Raw genomic sequence first — 23,179 nt, 5'->3', positions numbered from 1 at the left:
CCCCGGGTCCTGGGATCAAGCCCCACATAGGGTTTCCTGCTTAGTGGGGGGGGGGGGTCTGCTTCTCCCTCTGCCCCTCCCCCTGCTCGTGCACTTGTTCTCTCTCTGTGTCTCTCCTAAATAAAAGGAGAGGTGCAGGGAGAACCTGAGCTTCTGTGCTTTCCTTTATATCTCACTGACTCTTCATTCCCCTTACTCTCTGTATGTTCTCTTGGTCTTGACCTACCAATTTCAGGGAGATTGAGGAGGCTTTAAAGTAATTCTTTTCAGGAATACTTTACAAAACCTATAACGTGTTGAAACTAACCTCTAGAGATTGTGTTTCATTACCAGGAGTACTAATGGAGTTAGGCAGTTCTTTGACCAAAGTGGCTGAATATGGAAGATGTTCACCAAACAAGGGTCCATGCCATGAGGTCTCACTTCTTTGTGGAGAAAAGATATCAGTTCTCTCTCAAACACATTAAACATGTTTGATTTTTTTCCCCTTAGGAGTAAAGTAACAAAATATTAGAGGGGAAACTTATTAGACATAGTTACATAGCATTTGTTGTCTCCAATATTCTGACAAATTAGTTATCTATTGCTTCTTCACATGTTAAGCCAAAACCTGGTGGCTTAGAACAACAGACGATTTTTCTCTCACAGTTCCTGAGAGCTGCTTGGCGGGGTGGTGCTGGATCAGGGTCTCTTGTGAAGACATGGGATGAGGTTGCAGTCATCTGGAGGTTTGCCTGGTTCACTCACATGGACCTACTTGGTTCACTCACATGTCTGGCAAGTTGATACCAGCTGTTGATTGCGGCTTTCAGTCCCTCTTGTCGTGGGTCACCTCATGACATAGTAGCCAGCTTGCCTCAGCACTGGTGGTCCAAGAGAAAGTGAGAAAAAGCCAGACGCAGCATCCAAGAGACAAGCTGCAGTCTTTTTATAATCCATTCTTGAAGAGATAGTCCGTCACGATCGCCAGATTCAATTAATTAGAAGTGGTTCATTAATTGCAGCTCATACACAAGGGGAGGGAAAGTCAGCCCCACTTTTTGGAGGAAGGAATATAAAAGAGTTCATGCACATATCTTCAAAATCACCACAATGCCTCACCCCAATTCTTAGTTCTTGCAGGAGAAAGCACGTAAAATAGATTTATTTCTTTTCAGCTGGTTCATATGCTAGTAAAACTGATAAAATTGCTCTTGCTGTTTCTCATCCTTCAGTGATAGTTTCTTCTCTTTTCTTTGCTGCCCCTCCTCCTTGGTTTGCCTGAAAATGCTGGAGTGTCCCAGCTGTTCACAGCTTCTTATGTACATGCTCACCTACCAACATCCTCTAGTGTCGTGCTTTGTACACCATCTTTATTCTCACAGTTCTCGTATTTGTCTGCAGCCTTGACCCCTCCTTGCAATTCCAGTTTTGTGTCTGCAGCTGCTTCCTGACCTCTCCATGTAGATCGCACACACCGAGATGTATCATGGCTAAGAGAACCTCGAGCCCCTGCTTCTCCCCTGGAGCTTTCTTAGTAAGTCCGCCCAGTTGTCTAAGCTCTTCCTTGTCTAAGCTCTTCCTCAGCACTGGTGGTCCAAGCGAAAGTGAGAAAAAGCCAGAGACGGCATCCAAGGGGTCCTGTCAGCACTTCCTTCATGAGCTTTTCTGAACCTACCAAACTTTCCTCATCCCCACAGTTACTGCTCTAGTTCGGGCTACTTGTCTTCCCATCTGGACCACTCCAATTGCTTCCTAATGGTTGTTTTGTTTTGTTCTGTTCTCTTTCTTCTCTGGTCCTTGTAACTATTCTCCATAGTACAGCCACGGTGGCACTTCGAAAAAGAAATCAGTTCCTGTTACTCTGTTTAAGACTCTTTGTGGCTTTCTATTGCACTTAGAACAATGAACCCAAACTCTGTTCTGACTTAGAATTTTGTACATGTCCTTGTCCCTGCGCCCTAGCCAGCCACACTGATCACACACACACACACACACACACACACACACACACACACACACGTTTTCTCTCTCTCTCTCTCTCTCATGTATAATACACAATTTGGGGGGGGAGAGCTTAACTGGAATTTAGACCTTATTTCAATTGTAACTAAAAAGTTAGAACACATGGTTTGAGTAATCATGGGAAACAATTGAACAGAAGACCCAAAGTCAGGAGTATCACTATAAAAGTGAAGGAGATTTTTCTATTTGTGCATGTTTTATCAAAAAAGTCCCCCGAAACCAAACCAAACTAAACCAAACCAAACCAAACCAAACCAAACATGATGAGGAGGACTGGGATCAATAAGCTGGGCACACCAGTAAGCAGGAAGCTCTAATTTAGTGAATGATAGGCTGATAATAAAGATGGTAATATAAGTGCTATTAATAAAGGCATATTCCATGTAAAAAATACACAGTAGTTGGGTATATTAACACATGCTGGGTGCACATGTGTATCTGCATTTTGAGTGTGTGTGTATGTGCATGCTGTGTGGGCATGTAAAATGTACATGTATGTCAATGTGTTAGTGTGTACCTGAGTATATGCACGTGTGTGTCTGTGGGTGTGGCCTTGGTTGTGTATCTTGGTATGTCTCTGTGTGAGCAGGGCCATCTGATTGATAAGCAGATTGGGCAAAACAGCGTCCTTGAGAATACTCAGGGGCCACAGATATGTTCTCTCAATGAGAATATTTCTCTAGAGATCCATTAAGTTTAAGTGGTCTCTTTTCAATTGCAAATATCCTGGGAGTTGCATCCATCATCTGTATCTTCCTGTGAGTTATTGCAATTAGACTGTGCTCCTCCTAGCACAGCCTGACAACAATCAGAGATAAGAATGAGCGCAAGGGACCCAGACAAGGAAACCCAGGGGACTGTGCTGTGTACACGGCGCTGAGTACTCCTGTATTTAACTGCTTTGATACAGCGCTGTGTATTCCTGTGTCTAACTGCTTACTTAAAGACCAAAGCCAGAGGTCCCTGGGTGTTAAGCTTTCAGGCTTTCGAGTCTATACCTAGGGTTCAATTCCAATTTTACAATTTATTTGCTGGGCAAGCCTATGTATGTTATGTAACATTTCTGTGCCTCTGCTTCTTTATAAACTAGAGAAGCTGAGTACACATTTTGTAGGATTTGATGATAAATGAAGTAATACATTTAAAGCACTTAAAAACTGTGTCTGGCATATAGTCAGCATTTAATAAATATTTACTAATGCTTTGTCGTTTTGTTATTATCTTCCCCCTCCTCTTGGACAGTTCATGGACATATTCGAGCAGAACTCCTGATCATCTCGGCAAATGACACTTCCTCCACTCCCCGACTCGAATCAGAAATGGACAGCTGTCCTAGAATTTCCTCATGCTGCTCTCAGTCATAACAGGTCTCCTAGACTTTAACTCTAAAATGTTCCCTAAGTTGTCCACCCTTCTCAGGTGCCTACCTCAGCCATACCTTGTCACTCACTTGAGTTACTGAAAAGGTTTCCTAATTGGTCTCCCGACTTCTTTTCGTGCCTTTATTCCAACTCATTCTTCGGAATGAAGGAACTACAATGATCTTTAAAAAGCATACATTGGATCATGTCACTCCACTGCTCAAAATTCTTCACGGTTTCCCATTGGGCTGAGGACGAAGTGGAGGGGTCTGTGAGTTCCTGCCCATCGTTCTGTGTGCCTCTGGCCTCTGCAGCCACCCCACCAGCCACTCCCCAGGGCCCGAGCGCTTGGGCCTCCTCACAGGTTTTCAGATGTTGCAAGAGCTTTTCTATCTTGTGGTTTGCAGTTTTTCTTCTAGGAATGTGTATCTCCCCCTTTAAGCTAATTCCCACTTCTCCATTCGGCCCCCATAAATGTCACTTCCTCACAGAGAACTTTTCAGAACATTGAATCTTAACTGAGGACCTCTCTGTGATCCCTTCTGTAGTACCCCGTTATGTCCCGTTGTGGCACTTACCACAGGGACACATTCTCTGTGTGTTTATTTGCCGCATGGTGGTCTTCTCAACTAGATGCAAACACTGTCCTGGCAGGGGTCATATTTGTCACTTCCGTGATGAAAACACAAGAAGAGAAATGGAAGCAAGGCACGAGATTTCCCTGAACTTCTTGCCTTGATGTGATGAAATCCAGAGTTGTGTGCTGTACTCAGATTTAGTACTATTTAATATTACTGTTGACAAAATGGGAGACTGTTAGAAGCGGAAATGCATGGGCTTTGCCGTCAAACCTGGGGTTGAATTCCATCTTAATCATTTACCAGTCCTGTGGCCTTGGGCGAGTTGTTTAACTTCCTTTGACCTAAGATTCCTCACTTGGCAAATGGTTATCCTCATACCAGCTCCAAAGTTGTTACAGAGAAATTGAAAGGAAGTGAATGGCTTGGCTCATGTTAATTGCTTAATGAAATGTTAGCTGTCATTTTCACAGAAAGACCTTTGTTTTGGCGCTTAACTATGAAAAGGAAAGAAATAGAAATGAGGAATGATAAAATGTTGATTCCTTTAAAATATCCAGAAAAATTTCACTCCAAATCAGATAGAGGCCTGAAATAATAGGGAATAGAAGGGAAAAATTGAAACCCATGAATTTCACTGAAATCAGACAGATTGGTTCTTCACACTCCCAGGGCAAAGGTACATGTGCTTCCCAGGCGTGGAGCGCTCCTCGCAGGCTGGCTCTTCCTTCTGCAGGTCTCACACATCTTTTCCTAGAGGCCTTTCCTTGAACACCATATTAAGCATTCCCTCTGCTCACCGACCCGCACACTGCGTCTTTGCTGAGCTGAGCACCCTATATATTTTTTCCCAGAATACATCTCACTATGAACTTAGCTTGCTTAATTATATCCCTTCCTGTTTTGGGCCCAAGTCAACAAGTAGACTATGCATCCTAAAGGGTAGCAGAACCCACCACCCCAAAATCTGATTGTAAGAGTTCAGGATTCGCTACCCCCAGCATTTGCTGCTTTGGGGTATTGATGACTTTGAGATGCAGGCTTTCGAACAATAGCAAAGGCAGGGAGAGCCTTTTTCTGAATCCCCTGATCTGCCTACCACATCCAGACAAACTTTGTCACAAATGATCATACCTTCTATTTATTCTTCCTTCCTCAATATCATTTACTATCCACTAAGAGGCCTACATTATACCCTTCCTCTTTCCCTACTGAGGTGGTGTCTAATCCCAAATTCTAGGCCACCTCAGATGGTTATTCACTTTGTGTCTCCCATGTGTCTATGAGGCATCCATGTGAATGAACATGTCTGTTTTTCTCTTCTTAATCTGTGCTTTGTTACAGGGGGTCTCAGCCAAGAACTCAGAAGGGTAGAGGGAAAATGATTTTTCCTCCCCCACACCAACAAGGTTATCTGCTTATCACAGCACCCAGCACAGTGCCTGGAACATACAAAGTGCTCACAAAAAAATGAATGAGTAGAATGGCAACCTCCACAGCCCGAGCTTCATGGTGCCCCCCTTGCATACTGTTTTTGTCATAGCTGAGGTTTAATGCAAGATCATTTCTTTAAAAAAATCTCTTGTTAATAGATCTCTTGACATTTGTTTAACTTTAAGCTGCAGGCGTTATTATACTGCCCATTCAGGGAGTTTAAGAGAACTTTCTCGATTTGCAACTCACACTGCTTAATATTCAGGATGCATTAACAGCCCCCTTGAATGAGAGGACTTGCTTTCTTCCCCTTGCCGTGTCCCCAGTGTGACATGCAATAATTACCATGGACCAGAGAACACAGGCATGTGTATACTCGGTGATCCTTACAAATTATGGAACCCAAAGAAAGTGGTTTAGCCTCTTAAAAAGTAGGGAGGAAAAGAGGATAGAAGCTCATGGATGCATTTTGAAAACAGGAATTTCAAGTTCTTGGTGTCCTTTTACACTTCACGGCAGTAAAATATGATAGTTTTTCACAATTCCACTATCAGATATAATTACCTTCAAATTTAAAACAAATTTAGCTAAGAAATTGATTAAATTTTAAAGAAACCTGTCTGTTGCTTTACTTAAAAGTAACCTAAAAGACACAGATCCTCAATACATTTGCAAGTTTCACGTCTGCTCTCAAGCTCACCACTATCTTATTTCCTCCTTGTACTCACTAATGCAGGTTCGGGCATTCACATTTAAGCTTTTAACAAAAGACAATGCTGTTTGGTAATCCTGAGAATGCTATTTTTGATCCATCTTTTCAGGAAGATTCATTTAAAAGCCGAGACATAGCTACATTATAATTTTCTATAATCAACAAAGAAAAAAAATGCTCCAGAAGATACAATTATTACTGGGAAGAAAATATCCTTTCAAAAATGTCCTTAAAGTTCTATTTCATCAGATCATGAAATAAGTGGAACTCCACATTCTGCTTGTTTCAGCGTGTGCATGCGTGTGTGTGCGTGCGTGCGTGTGTGTGTGTGTGTGTGTGTGTGTACGCCTCCCTCCAACATTTCTCTCCTGAGTTTTATTGGAGACATAAGAGACTTCATAATAGAACCACTACATAAATTATATAGTCATCTATGATTAAAAATAGAAATGTACATACAAGACATTTCTTAAGAACTTATTTTTTATAGTAGTATTTTATATTACCTTACAAGTTTCTATTTTGAAAAACGCATTGGGGGGTGCCTGGGTGGCTCAGTGGTTAAGCTTCTGCCTTTGGCCCAGGGTTGTGGGATCGATCCCCGCATCGGGCTCCCTGCTCAGCGAGAGGCCTGCTTCTCCTTCTCCCCTTCCCCCTGCTTGTGTTCCCTCTCTCGCGGTCTCTCTCTCTATCCAATAAATAAATAAAATCTTTAAAAAAAAAGAAAAATGCATTGGATGCTTACATTCACTTATTTGTTTGGCTTTCTCTTATATTGTAAAAGCCATTTGTTGAGGCTATGCTCCTCTAATATATTTTGAACATCAAATATATTCTCCTCTGTTATGAGAAAGGGAAATGCAACTATTTAAAAATAAACAATAGTAAATTTCAAGTTCATTTGTATTTAAATTTTGACTAGAGTCAGGAATTATTATAGAAATATATCTAATTAGAATCAGAGTTACTCAGACACACAAACTGAGGCATTTATACCCTCACCTTTTGACTGATGGCCTTAACCAAATTTGAGTTTATTATTGTTTTAGCATTCAGTCTAAATGTATGTTGAGATACTTGTTATAATTTGAGGCTCTACGTGATGGGGGAAATGAATTAATTTCAGATAATCCTACAAAATTCATAATCTATGTCTAATAGAATGCAGAATAATCAAACTGCATTCTCAGAATCGTGGCCAGGGAACTGAATACTAGGGAAGATACACAAAGAAGCAGACATGGTGTTAAATTTATCTGGTCTTTCAAACCCTGCATCTTCCAAACAGTATGTGGTTTCAGGTTCTTCTAGTCACAGGTGGCTCCATTTCTTTCATTAGTGGGCCCACCCATATTTGGATGAATAAAGCATTTCATTTTAGATACTAGTGGAGCCAGCTGATATTATATATATATGTCTCCTTTTCCAAAATATAGTGTGTTTTTTTTTTTTTTTTTTACATTTAGGTTTACCTGCTGTATATTCCCACTTTGGTAAAAAACAGAAATGAGAATTTTTACCCTTCATTATCACTTTCAGTAGGATTTGACAGTGATAAACCGTATGTAATACTAAATTTTCTATACATTTCTTTTTAATCATAGTTTCAACTTAAGTTTTCATGGAAAAGAAGTTTTGAACACACTTAATACTTACGATGACTAACACATTTACCTATTGAGAAGTAGGAAAGGAAAGATTGAGATGGAAGGTAAAGAGATATTATTAATAGCCCAATGTTATTTTGGAACATAAAACAAGCAAACGATGAAGCCCAGAGAAGAAGTTTTATGACAAGTAGTTATATCCCAAGTACCATTTTCAAAGGTACATTAAATTTTCTACAGTTCTATATAAATCAAATGTCTGTGTTTACACCTTTATTGAAGCTCTCTATTTTATGAGAAAAAAATAAAAAAATATCAAGGACCTACAGAAAAATTTTGGAATTCTTTGTGAGAATGTAACACTCCAAGGATATTTTAAATTGTATCATATTAATTTGGGATACTGAATTATGCGGTTATTTTGCCTATCCAGATCTCTCTGCACCTTATTTTGCACATGGTATTAAATGTCAGTAGGCACTTCATGGTCATCCTCTGGAATTTTTGCCTGCAAGAATCTGAAGAAGATACAAAAGATAAGGAAGGATGGGAATTGTGGTTATTGACCTTAATTCCAAAATATTTCTGTTCCATTATTATAAGGCTCTAGGACATAGACTATGGGCCAATGAGATGCTACAGTTAGCATTCTTGATCAACAACCTTGAAAATTTTAGCAGGCCTTGTTCAAAAAGGGGAGCAAGTGTGAGATAATAGATGTTCTTTCTTTTTAAGATTTATTGATTTATTTATTTTAGAGAGAGAGGGCGAGCACAAGTGAGACGAGCAGAGGGAGAGGGAGAGTGAATCTCAAGCCAACTCCGTGCTGAGCCCAGAGCCTAACGTGGGGCTTGATCCCATGATCCTGAGATCACGACCTGAGCTGAAACTAAGAGTCAGATGCTTCACTGACTATACCACACAAGTACCCTGATAATGGATGTTCTCTCTGTTACTGGAAAATTATCTCAGTGTGCATGCCGTGCTACGGAAATGTTGGAAAAATCTTTGTCAATTAGGACACTAATGTATTTCTCAGCTAGGTTCCATTTTTATTTTAATTCACCAATAGTCAATCACGAATAATTATTAGTAGCACATTTTTCAAGATAAGAGAAGTTTAGAACAAAGAAAATGGGAAGAAAAATTGATTGTCTTTGGTAATGACATTGTAACCAATACAGCATGGATTTAACCAAGCTTCTTCCTGCCCCCATTTTCTTTAAGTTTTGTTTTACACCAAAAAAAAAAAAAGAAAGAAAGAAAGAAAGAAAGAAAGAAAGAGCATGTGTATTTCTATAAAATAGAACTCTGTCACAGAAATACATGATTTAATTTAAAAATGTATAGCATATGAATTAGAATATCCAGAGCCATCATTTTTTAGTGTTAAAGTTTTCTCAACAGAAATGTGGCTCATGCAATCACCTAATGGACTGATACCCATGAAGTGATGAGCACAGTGCTGGTATATATTTAGAACACAATAAAAGTTAGCAGTCATTATTACCATTGTTATCTTTTCATGATGGTTATAATCATTATTGTTTAGTGTTCACTGCAAACCTACAGAAGAAAGGAACTGTGTATTGGAAAGGACACATTTGGGTTTTACTTCTGTGGTTTGTACATTGGTTCCTTACTAGGGGAGCTTGGAATAAACATAATGCTCACGAAGTCCAGATTAAGTCCTATGTAAACTTGTGATGTGCATGACATTTTTACTTTTGAAAATTTTATATCCAGTGGTACCTGGGTGGCTCAGTCAGTTGAGCATTGGACTCTTGATATCTGCTCAGATTGTGATCTTGGGGTCCTGGGATCCAGCCCTGCTTCCAGCTCCCTGCTGAGTGTGGAGCCTGCTTGAGATTCTTGCTCCCTCTCCCTCTGACACTCCCCTGCTCATACTCTCTATTTAAAAAGGAAAAGAAAAGAAAAGAAAAAAGAAAAGAAAAGAAAATTTTGTATCCACTGCCTCTGGTTGGAAAATTTAAGATTCATCTACCCAAGTTCGAGGGTAGATATTTGGCTCTTTCAAATCTCCCATTTCTCAGCACCACTTCCTTATTCTGTTCTTTTAGGGTTTTGTTCTCCGTTGTACAGGGAGCCCAGGAGACCTCTGAGCAATTTGTCGATGCTTGAATATTAAAAACTGATCATAGCTTAAGATAAATACCTTTTGGTGTTACAATTTGTAGCTCTAACAAAACTCTAACTTGATCAAAGCCAAGAAGGCTGAACTTAGAAGCAAAACCCAAGGACGCCTCTCTACCAACTTGTAGCCCTTGTCAACACCCCCATCTTTGTTCTGGGGTTCCTCCAAATTTCTCTCCACATCTTTGGTACCCATCCTTCAATGCCCTTCTTCAGCCAGCCTCATCCCTTGGAACTGACACAGACCACATGGGCCCACCTTTATGTGAGTGCTGCTAATGATAAACTTACCTTTCTCTCTAGACTTATTGGTCTGTTGTCAGATTCTCTCTCAGATATTTCAGTGGGATTAATCAGATGAATAAATTTGAAGTGGGGCATTAGGATCCACAGCAGTTTATGTGGTACTCTTCCTGCAAAATTCCTTTAATAACTTTCTTTATATCCCCTGAAACTATGGTAGGAAGGACAGAGGGGAAACTTGGGGAAGTCTAGTTTTTTACCACGCTCAAATTGTAAATGTCAAGTTCTGCTTCTTTTCCTGTTTTATTTTGCCTTGTCTTGTTTTCTAATCTTTCTCCAAGCAGGTAGGTAGGGAATTCATGTGCCCTTTCCCTGCACCCCCATGGAGGGAGGAGCATGGCCTAAAGAAAGAGGATTTTAATCATATGATGACAGGGTTTTAGAAAGTACTTTGAAGAATATTACCTTGATGTAGCCTCTGTTCAAAACACGTTTTCAGGAGATTGAAGTAGAAAAATATGACTATTAATATGGCAGAGAGAAAAATACTTGTAGTGTAGGATTATGAATAGCAGTGTAAAGCAGAGAGTATGTCAAGCTATTTTCCAGTATGTAATTCCTCGAGGAGGATTTGGTTTGGATTTTTAATCTCCATTTCTCCAACACCCATCACAATGTCTGGCTCATGTGATGCACTCAAGAATTTGAATTATATGTAAAATGGACAGTAGGTACCTAGTGCATTTCCATATAAAAAAGAGGGGGAAATGATTAGGGAAAGGGAGAGAATAATCTAGTAAAGGAATGATTAGTGTTTGAAGAGAAAGGAGGGAAAAGGTAAAGTGGACAGTAAAGAACAAAGAATTAGAAAGTGTGGATGTAATATTATTCCCACTAAAAACTTTTTGCAATAAATATATTTTATAATTGTCTTGAGCAAATGTGCTGTTCAAAACTAATAATTCCTTAAAAGTAAAATATCTTTCGAGAATGTTTTACTACCCTAAACACAACCAGCTGATGTAGGTCCAACTTAAGCTCTTATTTTTTTTTCAAAAAATACAGTGTGCCTACACAATTGTGTTGAAAATTCTGATGAAATTTACACAGTGCAGAGCAATAACCATTTTTGTACCTGCGAGTTAATAAAACAAACATAATAACACTCCAGGGAAGAGGAGATACCTTTCTTATGAAACTCTGAGGAGTCATGTATTTGATATCAAGAACCCTTCTTATTCTTTTGAGTAATGGTGCTGGCAGACATTGATATAACTCCCTGGAGCCTATTTCCAAGCCAACACTGTAACTCAGTTGAAGGAATGGGGAGCTGTGTTAAACCTTTTTAACGCAGGATTGGCATCTCAATAAATCAAGGACTATAAAAGAAAAGAATTAACAAGGAAAAAAAGGAGACTATCCCACCAAGAGGATCACTAGTTACCACTATTTAAAATCACTCTCTGTACTACACTATTTACTTCGTGTTTTCCCTCTTCTAATAATCCCTTAACTTTTCTGTGCTTTTTGTTTCCTACTAAAGAGAAACCATCAGATGAGCATGTTTTTAAAAAATGAATAAAAACCTGGCGCCTGCATGGCTCAGTCAGTCAAGCATCTGCCTTCGGCTCAGGTCATGATCCCAGGGTCCTGGGATCAAGTTCTGCATTGGGCTCCATGCTCAGCGGGGAGTCTGCTTCTCCCTCTGTCCCTACGCCCCACTTGTACTGGCTATCTCTCTCGCTCCACCAAAAATAAATAAATAAAATCTTAAAAAAATGAATAAAAATCTATGCATAGGGCGCCTGGGTGGCTCAGTTGGTTAAGCGACTGCCTTCGGCTCAGGTCATGATCCTGGAGTCCCGGGATCGAGTCCCACATTGGGCTCCCTGCTCAGCGGGGAGTCTGCTTCTCCCTCTGACCCTCTTCCCTCTCGTGCTATCTCTCATTCTCTCTCAAATAAATAAATAAAATCTTTTAAAAAAAAATCTATGCATATATATCTGAATAAATATATATAAATATACATATATACACATATATACAGCTAGACAAATAAATCACTTTGTTTCCCTAAATAGAAAAGAATCTTTGACTAAGAATCTGATTGAGTTCTGACCAAAGTTATTACCTCAGAGCTTCACTTTGCTTGACTCAAATAGCAGTAGTCAAGAAGTATATAAGGTTTACACAAGAGCCTTCTCTCTGGTCCACACTGTCCAAAAGGCATGTAGCTCATAGGGTGTAGGCTAATAAACTGGGTCACACCCTGCAGAGAGCACTCTATCTAAAAGTATCACATATATAAAAACAACTGATTGTAACCATACTACCTCTTTTGGGTATTGACCAACAAAACCTTGTAATATACTTAATTAATTAGTAGCTATGGAGTTGTAGTTGCCAAGAGATTTCCAAAAAGGATCATCTAAAGCAATGGAACTCTTATATCTTTAAATGATATTAACTGTTTTTTAAAAATGTCTCTCCTAAATTCCCACTGTTGGCAGAAATCTACTATCTAGATTAGTCTATTATTAAGTCTATTTAGACTAGACTTAAGTGTTACAATCAATGGGTTCTGTGTTTGTACATGTTACAAGGTTCTCCCACATATGGGTATGACACATCTTAGATTTTGGAAAGGAAGGAAGTCTAAGAAAAAAGAGCAACAGCTAACCATGTTGTCCTGTTCAAGCATGCACATGTTTTATTTAAGTATTCTCCAAAGGTCTATTTTTTTTTCCAGCATAATGCAGATATTATGCTATCCTTTGAAATAAGATATATGAATTTCAAACAAAATTGTCAAAAACAATGATCTTGGTTACTCCATATGGTACACAGAAATAATTACATTTCACTTACAATACAGATGCACTTAACATACAGTCATCAATAGTCATTCACCACCAACACAGTATATTTTTAAATCACCTAAAACACCAAAAAGTTTTTTTTTCTTTTCCAAAAATCTAAAGGAATTAATAGTTTGGGATAAATGATAAGTTGAAAAGGAGACAGAATTGTCAACTGAAATAATCTAACTGCATTTTTTAAAATGTAGTATTAAGAACATGAAAATAGAACTTTTCATTGGGAATCAAAAGACCTACGTATTCCTGATTGTGGTTTCCTTAGTCTACTTTTTAAAAAAATTTTTTCAACAAATGCCATCAAAGATGTTTCACTATATTTGCTCTAGAAGCATAAAGTGACATGAGGCAGGTGTTAATATAATTGTTAATATTCACGCTCCAGGAAGATTAGTAACTTTTTAAAAGACATACTAGGAATAAAGCCAGTTCTTCCCGAGAGATAGTAGAGTGTATCTTACTTTTATTCAGCAAATGGTTATTAAGATCTACCATGTGCACAGCACTGTTCTAGAAGCTATTCTAGAAATGGGAAGCAAGAATTTCTGGCTTTACTTGAAAATGGTTGGATTAATTCCTTTTTATGATAAATTATGATAAGCATTTTAAAATCTCTACAGTAGAGGGATAATTATTAATTCTTTCCATGTATGGAAGCTAAACGTCATTTCTTACGGTGGTTGTTTGGAATGAAGAAAACTTTTCATTTGACATTAAACTTTTTTACACTGTCACATGCAGACATGTCTGCTGATATATTTTAAAGGTGAAAAGGTATAAAGACTTTTCACTTAAATGTACACAGAGATCAACTTTGCATCATCAAACTCCTGTCCTCCTGGTTTAGTGGAGAAAATTGCTCCTTGCAGTATACAGGAGACTTTCTCAGATAAATTTGTGCGACCTTCTCCAATGGCGTAGAAAGCGTGCTTTCATCAAACATTGCTACATAAAGCACTCTAGTTCTTAATCTCTGCATTTCAATTCACATTAGTTATTCTCAATGTATTCAAGATCTAAAGTAAAATAAATAATACATCAAACGATATTCTGGGATCACTGATTTTGTGATATTAATCCCAGCCTACTCTTTGCCTGAAACACATAGTGATATATCCAGTGTCTGGGCTTTTCCCTAATAGCAAAGAGGTTAGAGATCATTCATAGATGTCAACTCCTTTTTCCTAATTTTTGACAAGGGGATTGATGATAGTAATCTACTTACAAGGTAATATGCTGGGGAATACAAAAGTAGGAAAGTCATTTGAACTACAAAACGTTAGTCCAGTTGATGACGACAAACCCAATAGAAAGGTGCTATAGAAGTACAAGAACAGGTAATGCACTGTCACGGGGACACAGTCGACCAAAGGATATTACTGAAAAACATTTATGGCACAATAGTTTTGGATTAAAAAGTTATCTAAAACCTGGCCACACCAGAAGTGTTTCTATGAACGTGGCTCTTACTGTATCTATGAAGATCTGGAAAGTACGACAACAAAAAATCCTGATTCCTGATACAACAGGTGTACAATGAATTATTGCAGTTGTAACAGTATCTAGGTGCAAGGTAAAACGATAATTAATACTGAACTATCTGAACACTTTAGATTTACTAATGAGCATCCCCATGAGAAATACCGCAGCTCTAAAAGGAGTTTATTGGCACAGCCCACCACAGAACATGAACAATCAGCTTGTTGTAAGTGCACAGAAATTCCCCCTTTCTACGATTATAGTTTATCATGCCTATTCTGAAGACAACATAAGGACACTGAAATCACTGCTTCAAAGAATTCTAGCATGCATTATGATGGTTTCCTTCAGTCAATACAAATGTGTCGTAGGAGTTTTTTTTTTAACACGTAATAATCTTCATCATAGCCAATGTTCATGGTTTTAACAGGAAAAATTTTTATCAAAATGTTTTCCATATTTTTTTGTTTTGCATTCAACTGGAACATTATGTTCAAAGATTTGTTTTATTTATTTTATTAAAAAAGAGTTCAGATCATAAGAAGCATCAATAGGTGGCATTTCCTTGTGCTCATTCACAAAGTCAAAGGGTCACAGACTTCTTCCTCTGTATAACAGGTCAACTTTGTCTAGAAATGCCATTTGGTGGTTTTATTTCCATCCTCAGGTTTGGAAGCTTTGTTTTTTATTTCACTGCCAACCTTCTTGCTTTGCTGTTTTCATCTGCAAAAGGTTTATTTATTTCTTCTTTCTTCCACATTGGAATTCTTTCCACAGCCAGAGCTCAAATTTTCTTAGACCTGGTTCCAATTGTCTTACAAAGCAGACACTCTGACAATATTGCCTCCTGAGTACTCGGGAGATTCTGGCCTGTCGTCTCCTTCAGGGGTGGTCACTGGAGGTGTTGGGATGCTTATTATTGCTGTAGTCACATAAGGTTGTTCACAGTTTAGTTTAACACATTCTTCCATTTTGGCATTTAAACTGGATCGGCTGGTGAGGAAGAAATAGATTTTAAAAAGTAAGTTGTTTACTGAAACAATGTTTTCCTTACAACTGAGGGATGCATTTTCATGTCTATCAGTAACATGTTAAATATCTGAGACCAGTCACCATGACTTTTTTAAAAATGAAGTACCAAACCTAATAATATATGTCGAAGTGAACATTAGCCAGGTCATTAACATTAACTAAGTGTCTAAAAACCAGCTCAATTTGGTTCAATCGGTGTTTCTCAAAATGTTTTCTACAAAAATGCAAGAAAGAGAATCGGGTCAGTTTTGGAAAGCCTGGGTCGAGCAAAGTAAAATCGTTGTCTTTAAGACAGGACCTCTGAGAGGTTTGAGATGCTCATGTGGAAGAGATGCACCTCAACGATCTGTGAATGTGTTTCAGTTCTTGTCACCACGGAGTCATTTTACTATCTTGTCTCTTGGGGAAAGACGATGCCCTTAAAGCTCTTAAAGCCAATTTTAAGAACCTCTAAAAAATTAGCCATTATCGATAATTCAAGATTTTCCCAAGTGGTATTCTTGCATGAGTTTTATACTCCATGTGGATGGAGGGAAAAGGGGAGAGGAACAAGGAGGGTATACCATAGGATGATAATTGCTTAAATCTAATTACCTTATTTTCATGGAAATCTTATTTAAGATGTTTATTTTTTAAGATTTTATTTATTTGAGAGAGAGAGAATGAGAGATAGAGAGCACGAGAGGGAAGAGGGTCAGAGGGAGGAGCCCGATGTGGGGCTCGATCCCGGGACTCCAGGATCATGACCTGAGCCAAAGGCAGTTGCTTAACCAACTGAGCCACCCAGGCGCCCATTTAAGATGTTTTTGTCTTAACATTTTCTTTCTGAACAATTCTCTGCTTTCTACTTAATTTTGGAATGGATGTTAAAACAATGCAGAGGTAGAATATCTTAGAGACAGAAATCTTTCATTGTTCCAAAATTTAATATTCTGGTCCCAGAGACATCTGATTTATGTAAATCAACATAGCCTGAATTCAGAATGTCATCCAGGTTTTTCACAAAGATTGCTGAATGAGAACAAAGGAGCAGCACTGAATTAATGGATTGTTAATATAAAAACATAGCTATTTAATTTGAAGAACAAAGCAAAATTATGTTGGCAGAAATTGATTGTTTTAATGAGTTGTATAGTTTAAATGGATTCCTTTTTATGACACATACATGTTTGTGGTAAAAACAAATAGCAAAGAAAGAGAAGCCAAGGCAAATGCCAACAGAAAAATTTCACTTCAATTGTCCATGAACGAACCAGACGTGAACAATTTTAGCATTTCACTTATCTTTTTTTTGTATTGGATTGATTTTTGTGTTTGTTGTGGGCCAAAATATCTTTATGATCAAAATTATATATTGATTCAAGAGATTTGTGTAGGCATGGTTTTCTTTTTCACTCTTACATTGAAGGTGTTGATGTACTGTTAGGCACTGCTGAGTAGTTTTCAATGGGATCAATGTCAATTTAATTTGTCTCCGCTAGTAGTGTTGACTATCTATCACTTCAGGCTCCTTGCATTTACAAAGGGGGCTCCTTATAAAGCTGTCTGCTCAAATAGGAAAAAGTTGTGGAGTGAAAGAGGCAGAAGTACGGTTGTGCATGCCTGACCATCTTGGCTTCCTTTTACACGCCATGCTATACAACAGCTACGCCTGACTCCAGGAGTGTCATAGCGGATCCATTTTCCTACTAGTTACGTGGTATTGGTCTTGTCTCATTCTAAACCCTAGGAACTAGGATTTAGATGCCATGGTGCTTCTAAGGTATATTAGTTAAAAATAAATAAAGAAATAAAAAGTACTCTCCCCCCCGCCCCGCCCCTCCCCGCATACCAAAAATTGCCAAATACACCCAAGCAGCAACGTGCATGCAGGTGCAGATATGCCCTGGGAGGGAGCACAGGTGTGTATGCCCACACACATTCACCTCGGGTACCTGTTAGACAGCGGGGTTCTCTCCACACATCTGATCTGGATCGTACTGAGTTCTTGCACACTGCCCCGGTGGCTTCCGGAAACATTGGCATTTGGGATGCGGAAGGTTTTTTTGTGTCGTCGTGAACAGCAAGTGCTGGTGACTCCTTGCGAAGAGAGAGAGGGGCTGTGGCTTGAAGGCCGGTTTCCGGTCGCAACTTCCATGCAGCTTTCCTCAAAGACCTGCTCATCCACAAACTCGTGATTCTGTTCCGCAGCGGTGAGAACGCAAGAAGGAGGCAGAGAAACGCATTTTAACGTTAAGAAAGGAGATGCATGGCTTTATTTTTAAAAAAACTCAAACACGCCCGTACACTGAGACGATCCACTGGGCAACTAAGACCATTTTCATAAAGCCTGGACTATTGAAGTCACCTCATGCTGGCGTTTGTGCGAAAATAAAATCTCCCTAGTCAGCCCTCGAGATGGACATCTGCAGGCTGATTTAGGATCTCTTTATGGACTAACTTGATCTTGAAATACCCCGTGTTAATTGAAACATCATTTCTGGAAAGGAAAAAGAAAACTCTTGAAAATGCATATAAGACAGTGCTGCTCACGGTGAATGTGTCAATTCACATGGACTTTTCTTTTTTAAATAGGTTGGAATTATGGAAAAGAGACTATTTTAATAGGATGCCCCAAATTAGATTGTCTGTTATATATTAGCAAATATTTTCATGTGGGGTTGAAAACGTCTTTTAATTAGAAAATGAGATCCCGAAGATACCTTCTATTTCTTTAGAGGCTCCTCTGAAATTCCCAGTGTATAGACAAGTGACTTATTAGTTAAATAGGTAAAATACTGCAAAATGTGCCACTTTGTGTTTGATCCAGAGGGTAAGTTAGCACTGAACTCGGAGGTCTCCTTTATCTTCATGATACAGCATCACCTCTCCCTCCATTCAGAGTCCTTCCAGCCAAGAGGCACACAGTGACGGGCATCATTTCACATGCCACATTTTAGACAAACCACAGTGCAAATTTTGCTTTTGGAATATTTAATAAAGCATCACTTCCTAAAATGCCTATATAAGAATTCCACTCATAAAGATAAGGGAAAACATTTTGGTCTGAACTGCAGGAAAGCGACTTCAATTACTATTTTTTTTCTTTGTGTAGGTGGGAATAATCTTGTAATGGAAGGCTTTGCACATGCCAAATTCCACGTAACCATCTCTCATCCTAAAATATTAGTGAAACAATGGAAACAATTCACTGGCCAACAGCAAAGATGTATTGTTTTCGTTACTCATTTTGCTATTTCTTTGCTGAGACAAGCATTTTGAAGTAAATGAAATTTAAGATTCCACTGTTTAAAGTCCAGAGAATAATATGACCAGATAAGACAGAGTTTCATTAAGAAATGAATTTCAATATCAAATCTTATGGAAAAAATATAGCTCACAAAGGATTCACAATCTGTTTTCTTCTTTTACAATGCACATTTCACACACATAATACAAGTATATAATACATGAGATTCTAATTTATCACATCAGTGACTGGAAGTGAAGAAGTCTTTCCGCTGCTGGTTATTTCTGTAGGTAGTTTAATTTAAACAGTAATAACTGGTGTTAAATAATTTTTTATTTAAGAGGTAAAATAGTAAAAATAGAAGGTAAAATAGTAAAAAATGAAAATAAAAAAGCACGGAGATAAATATACTTGACTGTTAATGTTATCGTTTACCTTTCAAAGAGTTATCCTAAGCTATAGACCTTATCCTGTAAGTTATGGATCATTAGTTACAAAAGCAAATATAGGGCGCCTGGGTGGCTCAGATGGTTACGTCTGCCTTCAGCTCAGGTCATGATCCCAGGGTCCTGGGATCGAGTCCCGCATCGGGCTCCCTTCTAGGTGGGGAGCCTGCTTTTCCCTCTGCCTCTGCCTCTCTCTCTCTCTCTGATACTCATGAATAAATAAGTAAAACATTTAAACAACAAAAAAATTTAAAAAAATGAAGTAAAAACAAAACAAAAAAACCAAATGCAAATATAATCATGTAACTACCCTGTTTAAAGCCCTCAAATAACTTTCCATTTATTATGAGATAAAGATCAAAATTCTTCACATGCCTTCAAAGGCCAGCCATTATCTAGACTTCCTCTGTCTCCTCCTGGGTCACTCTACTCCCTGTCTTCTGATCATCCTCAAGTTCTTTCAGTTCCTCTGGGGCCGAGTTCCAGCCTTTCTCTGGTGCCCACATCACCTTTGAGCCCCTTCATTTCTTTGTCAAATAGCTCCTAGTCATCCTGCAAGTTCCTCCAGGAAACTTTGTCTGACCCTGTCTCCTCATGGCTCCACCTTCTTTGTGTCTCTGCACTGGGGCCCTATTTTTCCTTCTGCGCTCATGACCTTTCTCCAGGAACATTGGTGTTTTGGCCCATCCGTGGAGGCTTGATGGGGGCAGAGAGCACACCTGACTTCATGGTGTCTCTAGGGTCTGGCTCACTGTCTACCAAGTAGTAGGCAAGCAATACAAATTTGTTGAATGACTATATAAGTAAATGAAAAAATGCACGGGTGATATGTTGGAATTGAGAATACTAGGATGTACCTCTGGGGAGTGAGTGAGCAGAACTGATTCCAATATGGTGAAAGTTTTGTTCTGCTTTGTAGTCAAAGACTGTGACCCCTTTTGACAAGCCAGCTAGGGAATCGGTGCCTTTGCTAACATGGAGATCTGAGAGCTTCTAAGCAGAGAAATGCAGACTCAAGCCTCAGCTCCAAGGGGCTTGCCAGTGATGAAATGTGTCATTTTTCCTATGGGAACACAGTTTTTTATTACCTATCTTGTTCATTACAACCTGTTAATGAAAGAAAAGCTTATATTCAGTTAGTCTCTATTTTTTTGTTAGTGCTATTGGTATTCCTTTTATCTCGATGTCAGGAACACTTGAATTACATTGGTTTTCGTTTAATCAGCATTTTCATAATTGGGAAAAATGATATTTTGTAGGACCTGCAGTCACCTCTTGGGAAACAACTTTTCATCTGCATTAAACTGACATTTCAGACTAAAGTTAAGATAACCACTAAAGATAAAAACACTTTAGATAATTCTCTAAAATACTTTCCAAGTTGAAATGTCACTCTAGTATTTCAAAGCAATTTCAAATATCCGTGGTTTTTTTTTTTTTTTCATTTTTAGTATATTTTCCAGTAATGTAGACAGTGAAATCATACTTGGGAGCATTAAGTATTCACAAAAGCAAACGGGATTACTTCCTCAGCACAGGGGCGGACAGTCGCGCCTTTTCCTTACCGTAGTTTTTTCCAGACAGTGAAGCAGGTGGTGGTGCTGGGTTTCAAAGCTGGAGCCGGATTTGCTAACAAAGGCCTGCTCATCCTCTGAGGACTGTTAACACACAGAAGACAGAAGTGCTTTCTATTTTATTTGCAAACAATGAGAACCTCAGCTACACATTTCCACAGAGAGATCTAGCCTATTTCCTGAGATTAAATGGCATTTTAATTTTTTTTTAACTAAAAAGGGACAAATGTGCAGTTGCTTTTAATTTTGGTAATCAGCCTTTATGTTCCTGTCACATTAGCAGCCTGGCCTTTTAGACTTGCCTCTCTGAATTGAAAATTTAAATAGTTTTTCCCCGTTCATCTCCCAACTACCTTTGAAAGCCTGGGAGCTATATTTTTTGGAAAATAAAATTTAATCTAGTACTTAGATAATCCTGAAACCATGATCATGCTCACCTACATAAAAGCTATTTTGATGGCACGATGACTGGAATCCTAAATATGAAAGGACAGTTTTGAGGTAAAAGTTACTGTTTCTCTAGTATTTCATACCGTGTGAGCTTTATAACACTGAATGGTGTCCCCTCTCCATAAAGAAATAAGACATCTTAACCCGCTCAAAACAATTTTAAAGAACATAAATAGTTTTGAAACAAAAATAGGTATTTGAGTTGAGAATTTCTGACCTTTCCCTTGTTTACATAAGATAGTAAAGAAGTACTGCCCAGTCACGAGTGGGAGTCTTGAATCCGGCAATATTTCATAACCCGCTACAGCCAGTAAGACCGTAGAGCGCAAGGTTATTTAAAGACGACTCTTTCGTTGTTTGAGTAGCCATTTTCCTAATTACCCACAATAAAGTTATACGGTTAAATAGAAGTAAATCAATATTACACTGATAAATCGAACATTAAAACAAGTGAAACGCTTGACCGTACCTGCAGTTGATTACTGAGTAAGCCATTCCGTTTGCTCTGCATGTAAGCGTTGGCGCTTCCGGTTTTGGCGGCCCGGATCCTGGCCAGTCTGGCTTTCTAGAAGCCAGAAGAAAAATAAATGTTGTGTTAATACTTATGAATTGTTTTCTACAAACAGTGAATGCACTCTTGTGTCATGCTAATGTCAGAGTACACAATTTTTAAAGTATGCTAGCTTTTCACATGGAATTATTGGAAAATTACATTTTGACCATTGGAGTACTTTATTTTCGTTAACTTCTTCAGTAAGATCCATTAACTACTTTGGAGTTGGGTTATGCATTTAAGACTTGTAATTAAGTCGTTAGAGTAAGATCAAGTTATTTCATTATTGTTTCTGTCAATTGTGTTAAGAGAAAAAATGGCAGCATTCCTTTATATTTTCACTTATCCCAATCTGAGTAACTTAATGAAATGAAGACTTAGCAAACCAGCTTCCAAATCATTTTCATTTAAACTAATGTCCTTTTGAAAATAGCAAATACATTCCAGGAACCAATTCCCTGCTTCCCTCCTTCTTTCCTTCCCTCCTTCTTTCCTTCCTGCCTTTTAAAAGGTTAAAAAAAAAAACAAAAACAAAAACAAACAAACCCTGTACTCTCAAATATCAATTTATTTTTTGCAATTATTTTGTTAAATTGGGCGATGTAGACCCCATGCTGAATAACATGGAGTCTCAAAAAAAAAAAAAATTCTTGATTTATTCACTTTTTCTACTGACACTGGTCCATACTAGAGCATGCTTATCTGATTTCTATTTTTTTAAATATTTTATTTATTTGTTTATTTGACAGAGAGAGACACAGCGAGGGAGGGAACACAAGCAAGGGGCGGGGGTGTGAGAGGGAGAGGCAGGTTTCCCGAGGAGCAGGGAGCCTGATGCGGGGCTCCAACCCAGGACCCTGGGATCATTATCTAAGCCGAAGGCAGACGCTTAACGACTGAGCCACCCAGGCACCCCTGATTTCTAGTTCTTTCTTGAATTGTTGAAATGAGAGCATAGTGAGCCACTCCAAGGAGATTTATAACATTATTTTTTAATTTTAAAACATTTATGCATAGAGAATGTTCTTCAATTTAGAGGGCTTAGGGTGGTTACTTTGATTGCTCACAGTTACAGTGAGATCACCAAAGTGATATTACTGAGCAAACTGACCGTTTAGCCAGATTTCTGGTATTCCATTCTCCTTTAGAATGGCTGTTGTATCTGGAATGAGTCATGGAATGAATCTGGTTTTCACTTCCTGGAGGGCACTATTTTGGTGAACATTCTGTTTGTATGATTGTATAGCTAGTATGTAAGAAAACAACTGGGGTAGTTTGGTTAAGTTCTTATAGAATTACCCCATAAAGACTCCTTCTTTAACATTCTAAACAACCCAGATAAATATTATCTGTAGTCTCGAGCCCTGGGATAAAAATTTTTAATAAAATTTTTTAATAAAAATTTAAAAATTATCTAGATTTTTTAAAATGGAAAATGAATATATAC

General features: G+C 38.4%; 1 protein-coding gene across 1 annotated transcript in view; it reads right to left on the bottom strand.

Moving 5' to 3' along the window:
* Nucleotides 1–15,263: 15,263 nt before the first annotated feature.
* Nucleotides 15,264–23,179, bottom strand: part of KCND2 (potassium voltage-gated channel subfamily D member 2) — a 483,982-nt gene continuing 476,066 nt past the window's right edge. Inside the window, exons 3-6 of the mRNA XM_028104940.2 lie at nt 21,649–21,744; nt 20,721–20,813; nt 17,415–17,659; nt 15,264–15,441 (exon numbers count right to left, since the gene is read on the bottom strand). Coding sequence (XP_027960741.1) covers nt 15,264–15,441; nt 17,415–17,659; nt 20,721–20,813; nt 21,649–21,744 — 612 coding nt within the window. The remainder of the gene's footprint in view (nt 15,442–17,414; nt 17,660–20,720; nt 20,814–21,648; nt 21,745–23,179) is intronic.

The sequence above is a fragment of the Eumetopias jubatus genome, unplaced genomic scaffold (assembly GCF_037043125.1).
Source record: "Eumetopias jubatus isolate StellerSeaLion01/CBP00866 unplaced genomic scaffold, mEumJub1_p1.0 scaffold_14, whole genome shotgun sequence".
Classification (NCBI taxonomy): domain Eukaryota; kingdom Metazoa; phylum Chordata; class Mammalia; order Carnivora; family Otariidae; genus Eumetopias; species Eumetopias jubatus.
Note: the sequence above shows the minus strand (reverse complement) of the source record. Positions and strands in the feature narration are given on the sequence as shown.